Genomic DNA, 19,623 nt, shown 5'->3' on the forward strand with positions numbered 1-19,623 from the left:
TTATTAGTTGCGAAATCCAGTGTGACGTCTCACCCTATATAGTGTGACAACTTACCTGTTAGTGGGGCAACATGTCAAATGTTCACTCCCTCTATTTGATAGCTTATAACTCGGCACTACTGACACAAGATGTGAAAAGGACATGAATACAAAAAATATACCTAAAACTTTGGTATTTCATCTGGTACACATTTTGCTTATATATGATGTATTGATTCCAAGAAATATATACAAGTATATAAAGTGATACAAGCCATGGTAACACTAAATATGTTTTTTTGAGAAAAACAAAATGACAGCTGATATTTAAATTATATGCATAAGGAAACTTTAACTGCCGTGAATAGAAATAAAAAGTCAAATCTGTTAAAATGCCAATATATAAAAGACCAAGATAAATAATTTCTTTTTACACCACTGGTGTGACCTATAACATGTACAACTTTATTAAAAATAAACTGGTATGTTTTCAAGATGAGAAGTAACAAATATGCACATCCGGGGATGTGGCTGTGTTCAGAATTAGCCAATCATATATTCAACCATGTGTTAAATGGGAGTCGGCAGCAAACGTGCCACCATTTTAAATAATACATTTCAGATGTTCTTGACATTTTTTGAAACTCTGTTAATCAGAGGCACTTTGATTGATGGCAGGTGTGAGCTTTTTCCATTTTACATGATTTTGAAAGTGACTGATTAATTTTGAATACAGAATTTATTAGAGGGTGGGCACACTTGTGCAACATTATCTGCATTGTTTATTTTTTATTTCCGCTTTTGAAAACATTTTTTTAAATATATTTGTTTATTTTTAACATGATTTAACCTGATGTATATCTGTGGGGCATAGTCCATGCCTGTTTTATATATCACCAATCAACACCAATTGGACAAAAATGGATTAAATCAAGCAGAATTACTAATGGTCTTAATTATTTCAAGGCCAATTTTAAGTTGTTTCCTCCTGCTTGACTGGATTGAATAAATATTTAGTATCAATCCCTGGTCCTGTCACATGCTCTCTCCTGTTTTTACAGTCGGCGCTGCACATTGTTATGCAACGGTGCGAAGAAAGATGATGTTGCAGAGGAAGGTGGGGGAGACTAGATGAGGTAGGGACGGGAGTGAGCGTAGTGTTATTACATCTCCTTTCTGCCGGTGTAGAACAATCGGCTGTGGAGAGCAGAAACTCATCCAGGGCTGCTCGATTATGGAGAAAATATTAATCACGATTAATTTGGTAATAATTGAAATCACGATTAGCGCCATCATTTGTTTTTTGTAGGGCTGTGCAATTAATCAAAATTCAATTACAATTTCACTCCACAATTACAACTACGGTATAATCGTAAACATAAATCAAAGATTATTGATACTCATTTTGAGTTGTTTAAATTTAGATTTTGCACCTTTTTTTATTTAAAAATGACAAATTTAAGATATCGTGTTTGGTCCAAAAGGAACTTACATATGTAAGTATAGTGAAAAAATTCTATTTGTCTTAATAGTTTCAAATGTTTAAACATTTTCTTGTGTTGTACCAAAAATAATCTTTTGAATAATCGGGATTTCAGTTAGTACCAAAATAATCACAATGATAATTGAGGAGCTCTAGTTTTTTTGGTGCAAAACAAGAAAAATATCTAAATATGTAAAAAATATTAAGACAATTACATTTCTTTGAAACACTATTATGCAAGTTTTTTTTGGACCAAACAAGTTTTATCAAATTAGTCATTTTAAAATACAAAAAGGTGCAAAATATACATTTATTAAGCAACTCAAAATTAGTATTAATAATCTTTCATTTTTGTTTACGATTATCTGTTTTAAAGAAAGTGATGTCATGCGCTTATATGAAACATTTGTCTTATCATCTGCAGTAGGTTAATTGTCCAAAAAATGCCGCACAAGAATCACGCAACTTGACGCAGTATTTGTGGTAATATGTATTTTTTAAAACATGATTGCTGTTTTAATTATTTTACAAGCATCTGTCTTACTATTCCTATCTGTCTGTAGGAGGGAGGGGTGCCGTGAAAAATCCACAGCCAGGAGGAGGGGTGGAGAGATGTGAAGGCATTCTGCAGCACAGGCGCCTCGGTCCTTTGTACCTGCAGGAACAAGCGACGGAAGACAAAAAGCGCCATGCAGAAAAAGACCAAATAATGGGGACGCTCGACGGATTCAAACAAGCACGAGGGAGATTTGCGGCAGGATCCCCGCACTTCCAAACACGGGGCTGCTTGACTGGTCTCTGGGAACAACGTGCGGATAGAGAGAGGGAGAGGTAGGAAAAGGCGGGGAGAGGGGGAGAGGAGGGGAGGCAATTCAGCGCAGTGCAAGCGACTGGATGAGTGGCCGCATCAGCACCACTAGCTGGAGCATCTTGACGCTGACGTGTGGCTTGTGGCTGCCGTAGCATCTCCATCGGCTCTACATAAGGGAGGAGGTGGGGTGGGGTGGGGGGGTAACAGACAGCACGCGCATGCCGCGGTGGCAAGCCGAGGGGAGCTAGTCGGGGGCTCGGGGGACTCGGGCAAGAGGAAACGGGGACGACTGGTAGCAGCAGCAGTGTAGCAGCAGCAGCAGTAGCAGCAGCGGCACCATGGCGCAAGCCGCCAAGCAGCTCCGCAAGACCAAGGACCTCGCCGAGGCCGCCGCCCAGGAGCAGCGGGAGAAGGAGGAGGAGAAGATCAAAAAGAGGAATCGATCCCGGGATCGCAGGCGCAAGGTAGGATGTCTCCGGGGACCGGGGATTTGACGGCGGTCGGGCACTCGCTTCATCTTCATCCGTCACTCTGGCAGCGTGTTTCTCTTGACTGGTAGCGAGCTATTGAGTCACATGCATAATTACCCAGTTGGTCCTCGGGCCTCAGCTGGTGTGTGTGTGCGGGATTGTGGAGGTGTGGCTCTGATAGGCTTTTCCCTTAATGGCACTCTCACTTGAAGCATTGAGCATGATTGAATCTTATTGCAGTCACGTCTCAAATGGATGCATGCCAGTGTAGTTTCATGCTCTTCAATGCGTTTTTTGCCTCATGGCATTCTCCCCATATTACACATGCTTGAATGCAAAATGGAGGGAAAGGTGATAATAGATAGAATTTAAACCTACTTGGGATATTTATGTAGATTTAAGTCAAAATTAAAGTTCTATTTCTATCTAAAATGTAGAGCCCACTTAACGCTCACATGCTGGGCATGCCTTTCGGTGCACATTTTATGAGCTTTGTACTGCCTGTGCACTCAACCTTGGCAGCCCCAAAATGATTCATGAGAATGAATATTGCATATTTTCATCTATTTCATATATTGTCAGTTGGATTACAAGGCAAACTTAAAAAAATCCAGTTTGCTGTAGAAGAAGATGAGATGACAAGTATTTGGTGTGATAGCTTAGGGGGTGGCCACCAGCTTCATATGTTTTCCACTTAAAAATATAAATGATTTGAGTTTTTTCCCCTCAAAATATTGCCGTACATTTGCTGTTACTGCGTTTCGAATCATGGAACTGTGAGCCCATCTAACCATATCTAATTGCAGCTACCAGCTTTTTGTGGCATTTCACAAAACACAGTTCTCAACAAGGGGCAGGTGCGTGACCACAGTGACGCTTTGTCCCCCAAGCACATAAAGGAATTTTCTGGGGCATTGAAACTAAAAGCAAAAATGAACAAACAGAACAACTGAAGACATTCGCAGAATATCCACCCAAGCTAACATGAGCTAAGGGAAGTCATTGAAAACAAAAAGACTCAAACTGTGTCCATGTACTTTTGCAATTAAGTCCAGTCATATTCACTTCCTGTTTGTTCCATTTACGTTGACTCATAGGGCTCTCAAGTCTTTTTTTATGAGCAAAGTATTTGGCTGATTTGGATCTTCTGTGACTGTTGTATTGCAAATGTTTGACAAGAACCAAGTGAAGCTGAGGACTCCTACGCTATGTTAGCTTCTTGCGCAAGCTGCTAGCTTGCCAGCTGCTCACTAGCTTTCTGTCGTATACTGTTGTGTTTAAAAAAAAAAAAATGTGTACACTTGTAAATATTTATAGGAATAACATGTTGCATATTGATATTTCTATGTTTCTTAGTTCTTACCTTGTTAAATCATCATTGATAATTACAGTCATGTAATAATTTAGCATTACATGATAGCATTATATACCATATGAAAGTAATTATCGACAGTAACATACCAGTAATTTGAGCAAATTTGTTATCTAGAAGTAACTCACTGTTTCAAAAAGGTTATGTTTCAAACTTTTCCATTCATTGGCGGTTGATTTAATTTTGAACGTACGTGGCACTTAATATTTGAAAATGAGAAGCCATGAAAGATTGCTTCGCAGCATATTGGCATCTCCTCAAATATGTATAACAATTCATGTTTAAGTAGTAGTTAGCAGTTGGGAGGTACTGGTTTTGGAAACAAACATGTTGGGTTAATTGGAATCTGCAAGTTGTCCATTGGTGTGGACGTGAATGGCTATTTAATTGTATGTGCCCTGCGATTGGCTGCCAATCAATCCAGGAGTCCAGAATCTAGTGAAACATTGCAGATTGTGTTAGATCTTCAATGCTACTCTAGACCAGCTAAAGGTTCAGCAGAACTCCATCTTTCACCTCCTAATGTCGTCTTTTTTGTTCAGATTGATTGCAAATTACTGTTTGTGTGTGCATGTGTGCGTGAAAGGCAGTCGGTGAGAATGTTGTGTAATCGCTTTTAAATTTTGAGGACATCTTTCTTGTGTTTCATAATAGTAAAGCTTTCATGCTGTGATGCCTTTCCAGAATTTTAGTGCCCTGCCTGTACCCCCCACTTTTTTTTCTGCTTTGCTGGATTTTATTTTATTTATTTATTTATTTTTTTAAATCACCTTTGTGGTAGTTAGGAGACAAGATAAAGCCCTCATTTGGGTTCACCTTAAGGGTTTGATGTTTTTGACTATTATGTTTGTAACTGAAGTACAGCGAAATCACCAAGAAAAATATTCCTCTCAGTCGAAGCGTCACTGTGCATGATGACATAACGACCGACCTCAGTAAATCTCACAGGAGCTTATTAAGTTGAGCATCTCAAGATTACCATTTTTTCTTCAGCTTTTTTTTTTTTTTTTTACTTAGTCCAAAATGTGGAACAAAGAGAATAAAGGAGAAAAATGTGGGAAAAGACATTACAGCAGTAAATACAGAATGTTTACAAGTGCTTATAGTAGGAGAGCTTACCATTTCCTAAGGGCAAAATAGCAACCTGTGTGGAACAAAGCAGTTTATTCTCCTAAACTTGTAAAGTGTCTGAGCTCTGAGACATTGCTGTACAGTAGAAATGTGGAAGGCTGAGTCCATTTTGTCGTTAGTGCAAGAGGAAAACGTCATTACGGTTGTCTCTTGGACATTTTAAGTGTTAGAATCTGGGATGTTAGCCAAACGAAACCGTGTTTAGTCCAAATAACAAAACTAGCAGTCAATAAGTCTTAGTCAGTTATGTCAGTATAAAAAAACAGTATGACTGCTTTTGTCTGATCCTCTTTTAAACCTCTTGCATCGGCACCTTAATCCATATCCAAACAAAAACGATTACTCTTGACAGAGGTAACCGACCAGGACTGCACTCACCTGAATGTCATAAATTGTCAGTGTTGCGATCATTGTATGAAAATAGACGAGAATAATGCACGATATGATGATGATAGTTCTTGGTCCCCTTGTCACCGTTTGGGGTTCATGTTCAGTTCTCTCTTGTCCAGAGGATAAAGTAGTCTGTCAAATGTCTCGTTGCTGTGGCTCTGCACGAGCCTCTTCAGTCATGCACTTAATACAATGAAGTCGAAGTTCTGCTAATGGATAGTGTGTGCTCTTGGTGAACATATACACATGTGTGTGTGTGTGGGTGTCTGTCTGTGTGTTGTCAGGGCTTCAGGATACCTACCTTGTTCTGCTTTTATGTAACTTTGTGGAAGTAGAGCCATCACCTTGCTCACACTGTCTTCTGCCTCTCTTATCGCTAAAGTAAAAAAACAAACAAACATCAAATTATGTACATTGCTTTAGATTGGCTATCCGAAGATTGATTGCTACATGTGATCAGATAATTGACTTGATGAAGTAGCTTAAGGTTATTCTGCTAATAGTCACTTTAAAGAGTGGTCTTTGTGATCATAAGGTGACTCAATATATTTAACCAGCATTAACATTAGCCACATCTCCTTTTTCTAGGGAATCACAACACGATGTCTCTCGGTCTGTATGACGGAAATAAAAGAATTTATTACGTTACGAGACACATTAGATTCACCTTCAAAGGTGTTTTGAGATTCATCACGAGCTTTTCCTTTGCCTAATGCACATTTTCAACAACCTTTTTTTTTTATTTATTTCATCACAATATGTGACGTCATTTAGTGAGTCAAGTTCACATTTTATCATGTAATCATGTAGTGACACCTTGTTAGCTGTTCAATGAAGTCATGCTAGCTACTTAAATCCGAGGTATTTTTCGCAAAGTTGATATGTTCGTCAAGATTAATTTGATGAGGTGATTTAATGTTGGATGATATGTTAATTAGGTTAGTATTATTGTTGTGAACTCCATCATCCGTTCTTTGGTGTCAAAGACAAAAAAACAACATTAGACCAGTGCTAAACAGCCTGCATGAAATGAACGGTTCGTGAAAGCAACAGAAACAAATGGCATGAGTGAGTAGGAGGGCAATGTCTTTTGAGGAGTTTTGAGTAAAGGGAGGGCAGGATGGCGCCAAGGTCGAACAGAACAGAGCAGAGCAGCACTCAGCATGGCCCAAAGCGGCAATCGGCTATATTTGCCTGCCAGCCTAGGATTACCGGTACACTGCACCTTAGACAACACACACCACCGCTGTGTTACTGTATGTGATGCTGACTGATTCTCTATGTCCTGATGTGGTTCCAGGAAAGTAGTACCATTGCTGGTACTTATCACATCCTTTTATGGGTTTACAGATTTTGATCTGGAGACCAAAGCGATTAATCTGATGATCCATTTCATTCAGTTTATAAACACAAATAGTCCGTATTGTGAGTTTGTAAGGCGTGTCTGGTTGTCAACATGCTGGTGATAAGCACAGTTTTACAGTTGGCCTGGAGCCTTTTTTTTAAATCATCAGTTTCATTTTATGCATGGTATCTTTCATCTCTTTGCGGTTATGCCGTTTACATAGCACAAGTATTCAATAATACAGTTTGAACAGTTGACTCGAACCTGGAATGGATCATCTGGGAGAATTTAAAGACTTCTGAAAAGAAACACTGTTTTTATATTTATAAGGCATAAATGTAATTAGGATAGATTTAGAATTAGGATAGACAGTGTCCTTGCGAACATCACATGACCAAACTCGGAAAACAGGTGAGCTGTGATTGGTTGTTACCTGAGCCATTTGGCAATGTGATGTCATTTTCAGTCGACAACATGTGGCAAAATGGCCGCCCCTGAAATGGATTGAGTGGATTTTGCTGCTTAAATCATATTCCACAAACACAATATTAATCAGAATACCGTGTTGAGACTATTGGGAATGCATAGAATATATTGTAAAGAAATATTTGGGTTGATTTTTCAATTTAATGATCCATCCATCCATTTTCTGAACCGCTCACTCCTCACAAGGGTCCCGGGGGTGCTGGAGCCTATCACCGCTGGCTATGGGCAGTAGGCGGGGTACACCCTGAACTGGTTGCCAGCCAATCGCAGCCCATTTAATGATATAGGCAAATATTCTATTTTGATAGGCTAACAATATTGTGTTCATTATTATTGGAGTGTACCCCACCTACTGCACGAAGCCAGCTGGGATAGGCTCCAGCACCCCCACAATCCTTGTGAGGAATAAGCAGTCAAGAAAATGGATGGATGGATTATTATTGGAATAGCCGATATTACTCCTCAGTAAAATTACTTAAGTTTTTTACTGGAATGAAATGAACAGTTTTATGGCTAATGAATTTATTTGTAAAATGTATTAAATATGAATTAAGGTATGAAACTCCTGCAGGCAGTTATAATAATGTGAAAAAAAAAATCTCCACTAACTGTGACTCCAAGGTTTCAGCACAAATTTGTATTTGCGAGAAGCTAATGGTGCGGCTTTCAGTCGCATCATTTTGATCAGAGAGAACGAGACCAAACACAAACTAAACGTGCAGTCATTGTCCTCTCACGTGGCTGCCTGTACTCACTAATCCGAGCATCCATCACCATTGTTAGCAAGGCCAAGCAGCGGCAAGCTGTGGCACAGCGCAGGAGGGGTTGGAGATGTAAATCTTGTGGCAAAGTTTATTATACCCACCGAGGGTCAGGTGACAGCCGGCATGAGGTGACAGATGTAACCATGGAGATTACAGGATGACACTGCACATTGCAAGATGATGAAGGGATGAGGAGACGGACGAGGGCATGACTTGATGTTGATGAGCCAACTAAAACCAGCAGACGGACATGAAGTGGTGGGGGAAAATATCTCGTTGCATGGGCCACGCGCTACAACACCACATAATTATTTGGAGGCTGGTTATAGCATCTTAAACTGCTACAGATAAAATCACATCGCATGAGCTATGTTTTTAAAAAAAAACTTTAAAAACACATCTAACTTACATAATTGGCCTATATACAGGATATAGCCAGTGCTAATGATTCATCACGGGTCATTAGCAAAGTCAGGATGAGTGAGCACTGTTAATTCCAAAGAATCATTATGAAGGAGAGGAAAAGTGATACAGGCTGGCAACCTGCCACACACACTGATAGGCACACAAAGTGAACATACACACTTAGAACTGGGCATTATGTAATGGAATTAGCAGTGCTCAAGGTCTATGTGGATCGTGTGGCCTTCAGAAGTCCACTAATGCACTGAAACAGCAGCTCGCAGGCACACCCCGACTCCATCGCACAAAGTGGACATGATAACTCAGGCAGCTTGTGATCAAAAATTAAAGATTTCATCAAGTCTATGCTGCAATGTGATGATTCTTACTTAAGTGTTGTTTTTTTTTTTTTTTGGTCATTGTGAAGGCTTGGTGTAGTGTTGATTTTTATCAGGCATTTTCAAATGTAGTGTGAGTTTTAGTCCAGTTTCAGTCACGCTTGTTAGTTGTTATCATTAGTTATTCAACCTCATTTTCATTTAGTCGACTATAAAAACAGGATTTTAGTCTTTATTTTAGTCCACGAAAACAAAGTTTTATTCATCTAGTTTTAGTCAACAAAAATTGTCAATCTTTTAAGACTAGTTTTAGTCAGGACAATCATTATACTTTGTGTATTTTTTTGTTGTCAGCAGATTATGTTGAACATTTCGGATCTAAAAATATTTTACATAAAATATTCTTTCATCTCTTTGAAAAAAAAAAAAAAAAAAAAAAAAAAAAAAAAAAAAACAACACCACACACAATTTCAGTACTGTATATCATCAATGGCTACTATGGCTCCATGCTACGAGCTAGTAAGTTAGCCAGCATTAGCTGTCAAATTAACATTATTGTTGGAACGTTGTAGCTGTTGGATTAGTGTTACGTTTTAAGTATAATTTACTTTTCTTTTTTTTTTTTTTTCTTTTACCATGAATCCGCCTCCTGTTTTGAAAGTTGGTGTGTCACTGTGTCTCATGACAGTGTCACAGTGACAGATTAGCAGAGACAGGACTTTACAAAAATCATCTTTTTCATCTTGATCTTCATGAACTAAATTGTCCATAGATTTTAGCCCAGTTTTTATTAAGTGAAGTACATTTTCGTCTTGTCTTTATTCGTCGACGAAAATGCATAATGATTTAGTCCGGGTGATTAATTCATTAATGAGGGATTTAGTCTAGTCTAGTCTAGTTTTCGTCCGGTGAAAAATGTGTGTTGACGAAAATGTTTTTGCTCAGTTTGGGTTAACTAAATTAACAATAGCTTGGTGAAATTTTTTGAATGTGATTCAGTTCTGTTTTGTTGTCTATTACTACTGTAGTTGCTACAACAACAAAACTAGCTTACACCGCTTTCCTATGAACCCCGTTCATAGTTGCCCAAAATTTATGTTGGATAGTTTGTTTTTATTCCTTGTTTACCGTTCAGGGCTTCTTCTTCTTTTTTTTTTTTTGTTACATTCCGTTCATGCCAGAGTCCACGGAATCATTGAGACATCAGCTTTCCCCACACACATGAACATTTTTGGTCGTAAATATTGAACATGTGTAGTATAGAAGATTGTCAGCCCGACCTGTTTCTGACCCTGTTATTGGGACAAATTCAATATTAACACACCACAGACCACAAGGGAATCTTGTAGGATAATCTAATAAAATATCCGATAGTCCAGCGTTTGACGTGCTTGGTCGGGAAGGGAAAAAATCGGCCCAGTTACATTTCTGTGTACAAGGCCACTCCACATCTCATGTTGGTTATTTGTCTCAAGTGAGGAAAATTTAAGGTGAAAAATGTAAATGTTCTCGATGTACTGAAAGTTTTCTGGCAAGTGTCACTTTTATTGCACCCCTACCGGCATAGCACTGGCAGGTTTCATTCACTGCTGTCGACCGTAATTGATTGGTTATTGAATGATGGACCATTTCATTTGTCGCCTGGCTGCTATCCCAGTGACACATTACCTTCTTTCTCATTAAGGGGACACATAAAAAGCCCATGCACATCCAAGTGAATAGGAATCAGAAATGGCTCCTGTACTGTATTCCCATTGTCAAAATACAGAATATATCAAAACAGTGCATCAGCAGTTTCCCAACCACGCCGCCATTACCAGCTGCCATTGTTTCTGTGGTGTCACTTTGCAGTGTTTGCATCAGCACTCAGTGATGGCAGCCCGGCTGTGAACACGACGAGAAGAGACAGCTCCGAGCAATCTCGAGTGCTTCTACTGAGTTGACTCTCAAAGCTCGTCACCCTTCTGCTTCTTGATCCTCTCACACTTGTCAGTCCTTCCCCGGTGGAAATGACTTTGCGTTATATGGCCAGGACCTGTTATAGCAAAAACATGCAGTGGATATAGAAAGTCTACACACCCCTGTACAAATGCCAGGATTTGTGAATTAAAATTCTAATCCTCAACTAAAATGGCACCTGAGAAGTAGCAGGACATTTGGGAGGCATCGTGGGGTGTTACAGAAAGCGCAACGAGAGGAGTTTTTCAGCGAAACGTTGTTGATTAGGTTTCTCAGAAAGAATTCAGGAGTAGGAGCGTTTGGAACACTTTGTGAATAGTGAGTTTTATATTGGGGGTTTTACTGTAGTTACTTAATTTTTAATCCAGTTTTAAACTCCAGTTGAAAGGAGGGTTGCATGGAGAAAATGTTTCTTCTTGCACCACAAATACCCTCAGGTCTCTCTAACAGCCATCTTGTTCTGTTCTTACCTTTTTTACTTCTTTGAGTTTCAGTAAATGTTTATTCTGCTGCTTTTATTACTCCTCTGGCTCGTTTTCAGGGGTTTAATTTGTTGTCGTGATGAGTGAATGGTAACACCCAATGAGTACATGACAAAAAGGAATTTCTTAGCTCGCTGTTTAAAAACGCTGTCTAGTTAACCCAATTATAACATAGCAAAAATGGATTTCATATATAGATTATGTCCGAATTTTCGTACAAAGTTTCACTATACTGAAACATTCTAACATCATATGCATGTCAGCCACCATGTCAACAAAGTGGTCTTGTGAAAACAGCCCCATACGGCCTCAATAGACGCACAGACATTTGTCAGTAGGTAACACTAAACCATCAATTCCTTGTGCCACAAACTCTTGCAGAACATCTGTATAAGCAGGGATTATCAAACTTTTGACTTCCTAAATCCTCAACATGATGCTGTCAGCCAAAGTGAGTCACTTTATGTCAGCGCCTCCATCGTTATTCGGGCCTTATTGGGGCAGTAACATGTCAGACTGCTCATTTATAGCTGCTGTAATTCCCAAAATTCTGACACTTCTAAAAAGACTGTTCAAGACCTAGACAAAATGCTTTAAATTGCAAGTATGAGCCTCATTAAAGCCAGTTGGATTTGAAAAAGCTTGCGTGTGGGTGTGTGTGTGTGTGCGTATGTGTGTGTGTGTGTACACTGGTGACATTGATTTAATGTTATGGGTGTGTTGTGCTGTGCACATTTAGCCTCATTAACTTACATGATGATTTTTGGTAGGGATGCACGATAATGCTATTTCCAACCGATACGATAAACCAATAATTCAGAGGTGCCGATGTCGATAACCGATAAGTATTGCCGATAATTGTTTGCAAAATTAACTTGAATACAAATATGCTTTTGAGTCCTACTATAAGTCTAACAAATACACTGAAACATTGTATAAACTTTGCACAATGTTTCAATGTATGTAAAGCACCATGAAGCTGAATTTACTGCTATGAGCCACAACCACAACAGACGGACCAGCGTGGCATGTCTATAATTATTGCTGGATTTCTTTATTATCTGGTATATCTGTATGAAATCAAATTGCCGATAATTATCGGCAGATTTCTCTATTATCTGGTTTATCTGTTTGACGTCAAATTGGTCGATAATTGCCGATAATTATCGGCCACCGATATCGTGCATCCCTAATTTTTGGTACTGGACAACATGTTATCTCACTTCCCTCGTTCTATCATTATGTTACTGACCACAAGCCAGTAATAAAAAATTGACAGATGATATACTGTATATGCATCCCTCGCTCACTTTCCTGTCACATCATCATGTATCAAAATGCCAATGGAAAATACTACTAAGCAAAGCACATATTTTTACACTCCAAATGATCAAAGCTGTTTGTTACCTGAAATGTGAACCGAGCACAAACAGCAGTGTCCATTTGTTCAGTAAACAATCAGGTCAGGTCCATTGGAAGCATCCATTATTGCTCCAACCACACAGGCGAGGACGAGTACTGCAATAAATGTAACCATGTTTTACTGGAACAGCCTGTTTGTAATAAACCATAATGAGAGCTGCATTAAAACATGAACTGATCAGACTCTGAGCAACAGATGGAAACGCAAATAAATCAAGGCTTCAGTGCCAGATTACGGAAGGACAAACCAAGAAGGCGGAAGCGCAGTTTTCCAGATAAATGTGGAACTTTTTCGCCATATCCTTTATGTCCTTTTAAGTGGAAAACATCCAGTGGAGCAGGGACTTAATTGTAGCTACAAATATGATACATGCGCTAATGTTCTGTTGCTGCATAATCTAGTTTGAGTTTTACATCGTTATTCTCACATTGCGACTATGACTCATACTAATAAACTAACTGACCATCTGACAGTGTGACTTTCTGGCTGCCATTGCACCAGCAGTCCCATTGGGAATGTCAGGGTGAAAAGGGAGAAGCCCTTTTAATTTGCACCAGGTCAGCATTTCAAAAACATACCCTTTAATCCTTTATGCCAGGGGTGTCAAACGTTTTTGTTTGAGGGCAGTGTACATAAAAATTTGATATGGAGGACCAAAACTGCCAAAATTCAAAATAAATAAATGACTAAGTAAATATATAAATGACTAAAAGTGAAAATAAAAACAGATAATAAAAAATAATTAAAAAATTAAATACAAATGTATTTACGGTATTTATGTATAGATATTTTTTTTGTTCTTTTTATTTCCTTTTATATATATTTTTTAATATAATTTTTTAATTATATTTTTTATATCCATTTTTATTTTCATTTTTATTTATTTATTTATTTATTTAGTCATTTATTTATTTAGTCATTTATTTATTTTGAATTTTGGCAGTTTTGGTCCTCCATAGTAGTATACAGAAAAATGGAAGGATGAAACTACTACTTTAAAATTCCAAGTACGCAATTATTAGGGCCCGAGCAGCGACCGCTGCGAGGTCCCTATTGTTCCTGAAGGAATTCTTATTAGGGCCCGAGCAGCGACCGCTGCGAGGTCCCTATTGTTCCTGAAGGAATTCTTATTATTCTTCTTCTTCTTCTTCTTTGTTATTATTCTTTTCCGCAAACAACCACATTTTTGAGGCACTAAACATGAACGAAAACTCACCAAACTTTACACGCAGATCGGGTCTGGCGAAAAATTAGATATTTTAAAGTCGCCATACATGATAACAGAAAAATGGCTCTGTAGCGCCACCTACATAGGTTTAACGGATCCCTGTCCCGCTACGATTGTCCTATGGCTACGAAAATTGTGTGGCACCTGTAGCACATCCAGATGAACAAAAACCTCTTTGATATGTGTACCCTAAAATAGACAGGAAGTGAGGTATGAGTATTTGAATGTCCAATTTTGGCCCATTTTTGCACATTTACAGGGGTCATACTTTTGCCCGCTTCTCCTACACGGTTAACCCGATTGACTTCAAACTTGGGCTGTACCATCTCAACACCTGGGACAACATCATGGTAAAAAATCTAAAGTTTTTGACATACTATATGACGGTGGCGGGGCATCAAATTTACAGTTTCAAAATTCTTACTTAACGAAGCATTGCCGGTGGTACGTTTAATCTAGAGCTACGAAAATTGGTACACATATGTAACAGACTATGATCTACAAAAAAGCCTGTTGGTGCCATATGCTAAACCTAACAGGAAGTCCGCCAGAGGCGAGGCATCAAATTTTGTGTTTCAAAATTCTAACTTAATGAAGCATTCCCGGCTGTACATTTCACCTAGAGTTACCAATATTTGAAGACATATGTAACAGCCCTCAAGGTACAAAAAACTCTTTTTGAACCATATGCTAAACCGAACAGGAAGTCCGCCATTTTGATTTACTTTGGAACGTGTTGCCATTTTTTGGGCCATTTCATAGGGGTCTTATTTTAACGAACTCCTCCTACAGAGTTTATCCGATCATCTCCAAACTTGGTGTGATTCATCTTAAGATGTTGAAGATGAAAAGTTATTGAAAGCTTTTTATTTTGTCGCACGCTGTTGCCGTGGCATGCACAGTTTGCAAAGGAAAAAATTACTTCTTAATGAAGCATTCCCAGTTGTACGAAGCAGCTAGAGCTACGAAAATTTGGAGACAAATGTAACAGCCCACGATGTACAAAAAAGTCTCTTGGTGCCATGTGCTAAACCCAACAGGAAGTCCCGTAGGGGCCGGGCATCACATTTTGAGCTAAAAAACTCCTCTTTAACGAAGCATTCCCGGTTGTACGTTTCACCTAGCGCTATGATAATTTAGAGGCATACATAAGAGCCCACGATGTACAAAAAAGTCTCTTGGAACCATGTGCTAAACCAAACAGGAAGTCCGCCATTTTGATTTATGATGGGATTTGTAGCCTTTTTTTGTGGCCTTTTTTAGGGGTCATATTTTAACTCCTCCTACAAAATTCATCCGACCGTGTTCAAACTTGGTGTGTTTCATCTTAAGATGTTTAAGATGCAAATTTATCGAAAGTTTTTTATTTTGTCGCACGCTGCTGCTATAGCGATGCATTGGTTGCCAAGTAAAGTGCTGCTTTGTTTTTTTTTATCTATACATGTGTGAAAACTCGTGAAACTTTGCACACACATCAGACTTGTCATTAACATGAATTTTTAGAGATTTCTTGTGCAATTTGCAATAAATCGCACCCTCTATACATTTTTTATGGAGCATTTTCGATTGGATGATTCAAGCGCAAAATAACTAAAGATGACTTGACTTGACCTAGATTTGTGAAAACTCAGAGGCATACCTATTATATTATTATTATTTTTTGTACCTTACAAGATTATCTCTTGTGCCACATTAAACCCCTTTGCAGGCCTGAGCCAAACCACGGTCCATACATTTGATACCACTGCTTTATTTCAATGGTCAAGTACTTCATAACCACACCTACTTATGCTTGTCCTTGCATATATAGTAGACAACAAAGAGCTCTTTCAACAAAAGACATTTCCATCTACAAAGTCATACAAGGTAAGCACTCTATAAATTCTGCAATCACTACACTTCTATTCCTAAATTATCACTTCAAATACCAACAATGGTTAATACAGCTACAAATTTCTTGTATGTTTATGAAGTATGATACTGTATTTATTTCTACTCCTTTGCTTTTCTACAGAACATGCACAAATCAACAAGCAAATTCTCTTTTGATAAAGACCCTCTAATCATCTCCATACGCAAAGATTGCCAACTTTTTTCCGTAAGTATACAATACATAAACTAAACAGGACAACTTTCTCAATCATATACAGTATGCCATACATATATGTATTAAGTTCTCATTTATTAACAGGTTTGTTAAAGGCACCTTTAGTGTGTTTTTCTGTTTGTAATATTTCTCCACGAGCACGTCTAGCCATTGATATCATGTAGAACACATATGCTAACCTTTTAGAGACAATTGAAGCTTACTTGCACAGTAGCCACTATCTTAACCACTTAATTCACATGTCTACTTGACAACTTATTACATGTAGTGAAATGGTACTTTGTGCGTCTTATGCTTTTTTCTGAACACTGCTTTTCAACTCTTTCCTTAAAACCAATACATGCGGCACTGTCATACTGTATAAATATATATGTCCGTGTGTATATATAACCATTTATGTACCTGTCGTATCCTTACTTTTATTCATCATTTCATCACACAATCCTAAAACATTGCTTTTTGACCCAGAGGATTCAACTATACCATTTTTGCGTGTCTTATTACTTACTAGCTATATTATTTATTAACGGGCAAAAACTATGAATATAAGATCACCGTCAAATATTACGTCTGTAATATCCATATACAGTGCATTACATAATATGCATTTGTATTAAGACACTACCATGCTAAAAATATGCACACGACTGTTCTGTAAACTACACCTAAGACAACCAAACTTCACAGATCTAACATGATTCTTCATTCTTTTTTGTTCTACAGATGTATCAAATGCTGCCACACAGACAGAAGAAGCCACTGAGGACATGCACGAAGACGATGATCACAATATAACAGGACAGGTTAACCCCCCTGAAGTTTTAGCCCGCAGGTCAAAGCGTCCTAGGACTAATTCATCCATGGAGGTTACATTATCCTAAGACAGACTATGTGCTAACCCAAACTCTTTGACCCCAAGGGATTCATCTGTCCCAGAAAACTTTTACACTAAAGAGTTTATCTGTCCTAGGGCGCTGTTAACCCCAGGTTAAAGTGTTATTTAATCTGTCCTGTTACAACAGCTATACATAAACAGCTGCATTCCTCTCCTGTTCCATCTCTCGCACTTCTTTCATCTCTTTTTCTCCTCTACTTATACCTATGCTTGCTCATGTGCTTTTTTCCCCTTTAGATGATGTCATTGGTTAGCCTGCTTCAAAGCTACATTTTTTCTTGAATAACTGTCACACATTTACTGTTTGCTGGACCCTACAAAACTGTCACAATACTTCACTATGTCATGAATACATATGTGTTGCACAGCGACACCACATTAAGAGTCATCAAAAAGCTTTTTATTTGATCACACACCATCTCTGTGCCATGCAATGTTTTCAAATAAACAGATGCTGGTTTTGAATATCAAACGAGCGACTTTTCATGAAACTTTGCACACACATCAGAAAGTCCACACTTTTGAATTTATTTTGGGAATTGTGCATCATTTTTGGCCTTTTACTGCACCTTTTTACACACAAGGCACGGCAAATGCATTTCTATTTTCCATGGTCCTTGTCTATTTAACAGTACCCCAACGTGCAAGTCCCCCGACTTGCATATACCCCAACGTGGCCCGGGTTGCGAGGGCCCTTTATAGCTGCTCGCAGCTCTAGTTCTTCTTCTTTTTATTTGTTATTATTCTTTTCCGCAAACAATCACATTTTTGAGACACTAAACGTGAACGAAAACTCACCAAACTTTACACACACGTCAGGCCTGGCGAAAAATTTGATATTTTAAAGTCGCCATAGGTGATAACAGAAAAATGGCTCCATAGCGCCACCTACATAGGTTAAACAGATCCCTGGCCCGCTACGATTGTCCGACGGCTATGAAAATTGTGTGGCACCTGTAGCACATCCAGATGAACAAAAACCTCTTTGATGTGTGTATCCTAAAATAGACAGGAAGTGAGATATGAGTATTTAAATGTCCAATTTTGGCCAATTTTTGCACATTTACAGGGGTCATACTTTTGCCTGCTTCTCCTACACGGTTAATCCAATTGACTTCAAACTTGGGATGTACCATCTCAAGACCTGGGACAACACCATGGTAAAAAATCTAAAGTTTTCGACATACTATATGACGGCGGTGGGGCATCAAATTTAGAGTTTCAAAACTCTTACTAAACGTAGTATTGCCGGTTGTATGTTTAACCTAGAGCTACGAAAATTGGTACACATATGTAACAGACTATGACCTACAAAAAAGTCTGTTGGTGCCATATGCTAAACCCAACAGGAAGTCCGCCAGAGGCGGGGCATCAAATTTTGAGTTTCAAAATTCTTACTTAATGAAGCATTCCCGGCTGTACGTTTCACCTAGAGTTACCAAAATTTAAAGACATATGTAACAGCCCTCAAGGTACAAAAAACTCTTTTTGAACCATATGCTAAACCTAACAGAAAGTCCACCATTTTGATTTACTTTGGAACGTGTTCCCATTTTTTTGGCCATTTCATAGGGGTCCTATTTTAACGAACTCCTCTTACAGAGTTTATCCGATCATCTTCAAACTTGGTGTGATTCATCTTAAGATGTTGAAGATGAAAAGTTATTGAAAGCTTTTTATTTCGCTGCACGCTGTTGTCGTGGCATGCACTTGTTTGCAAAGGAAAAAAAATCTTCTTAATGAAGAATTCTCAGTTGCACGAAGCAGCTAGAGCTACGAAAATTTGTAGACATATGTAACAGCCCACGATGTACAAAAAAGTCTCTTGCTGCTTTGTGCTAAACCCAACAGGAAGTCCCGCAAGGGCCGGGCATCACTTTTTGAGCTAAAAAACTCCTCTTTAACGAAGCATTCCCGGTTGTACCTTTCACCTAGCGCTATGATAATTTGGAGGCATACATAAGAGCCCACGATGTACAAAAAAGTCTTTTAGAACCATATGCTAAGCCAAACAGGAAGTCCGGCATTTTGATTTACTTTGCTATTTGTAGCCATTTTTTGGGGGCCTTTTATAGGCCTCATATTTTCTACAAAACTTATCAGATTGTCTTCATTCTTTGGCATGTTTCATCTGAAGTATTGCCGGTTATACGTTTAATCTAGAGCTACGAAAATTGGTACACATATGTAACAGACTATGATCTACAAAAAAGCCTGTTGGTGCCATATGCTAAACCTAACAGGAAGTCCGCCAGAGGCAGGGCATCAAATTTTGCATTTCAAAATTTTTACTTAATGAAGCATTTCCGGCTGTACGTTTCACCTAGAGTGACCAAAATTTGAAGACATATGTAACAGCCCTCGAGGTACAAAAAACTCTTTTTGAACCATATGCTAAACCTAACAGGAAGTCTGCCATTTTGATTTACTTTGGAACATGTTGCCATTTTTTTGGCCATTTCATAGGGGTCTTATTTTAACGAACTCCTCCTACAGAGTTTATCCGATCATCTTCAAACTTGGTGTGATTCATCTTAAGATGTTGACGATGAAAAGT

General features: G+C 38.5%; 1 protein-coding gene across 13 annotated transcripts in view; it reads left to right on the forward strand.

Annotated features, from left to right (window-relative positions):
* The first annotated feature begins 2,501 nt into the window (after positions 1 to 2,501).
* LOC144002689 (uncharacterized) overlaps positions 2,502 to 19,623 on the forward strand; it is a 119,543-nt gene continuing 102,421 nt past the window's right edge. For 11 of the 13 annotated variants that reach the window (XR_013278795.1, XM_077498116.1, XM_077498121.1 and 8 more), the window contains exon 1: positions 2,503 to 2,737. Coding sequence is in view for 12 of the 13 variants with exons in the window: in XM_077498116.1 (XP_077354242.1) it covers positions 2,612 to 2,737 (126 nt within the window). In the remaining variant the exon portion in view is untranslated. Of the gene's footprint in view, positions 2,738 to 19,623 lie in introns of all 13 variants that reach the window. The other 2 variants (XM_077498117.1, XM_077498124.1) reach the window with 2 other exon arrangements.

The sequence above is a fragment of the Festucalex cinctus genome, chromosome 15 (genome assembly GCF_051991245.1).
Source record: "Festucalex cinctus isolate MCC-2025b chromosome 15, RoL_Fcin_1.0, whole genome shotgun sequence".
Lineage (NCBI taxonomy): Eukaryota > Metazoa > Chordata > Actinopteri > Syngnathiformes > Syngnathidae > Festucalex > Festucalex cinctus.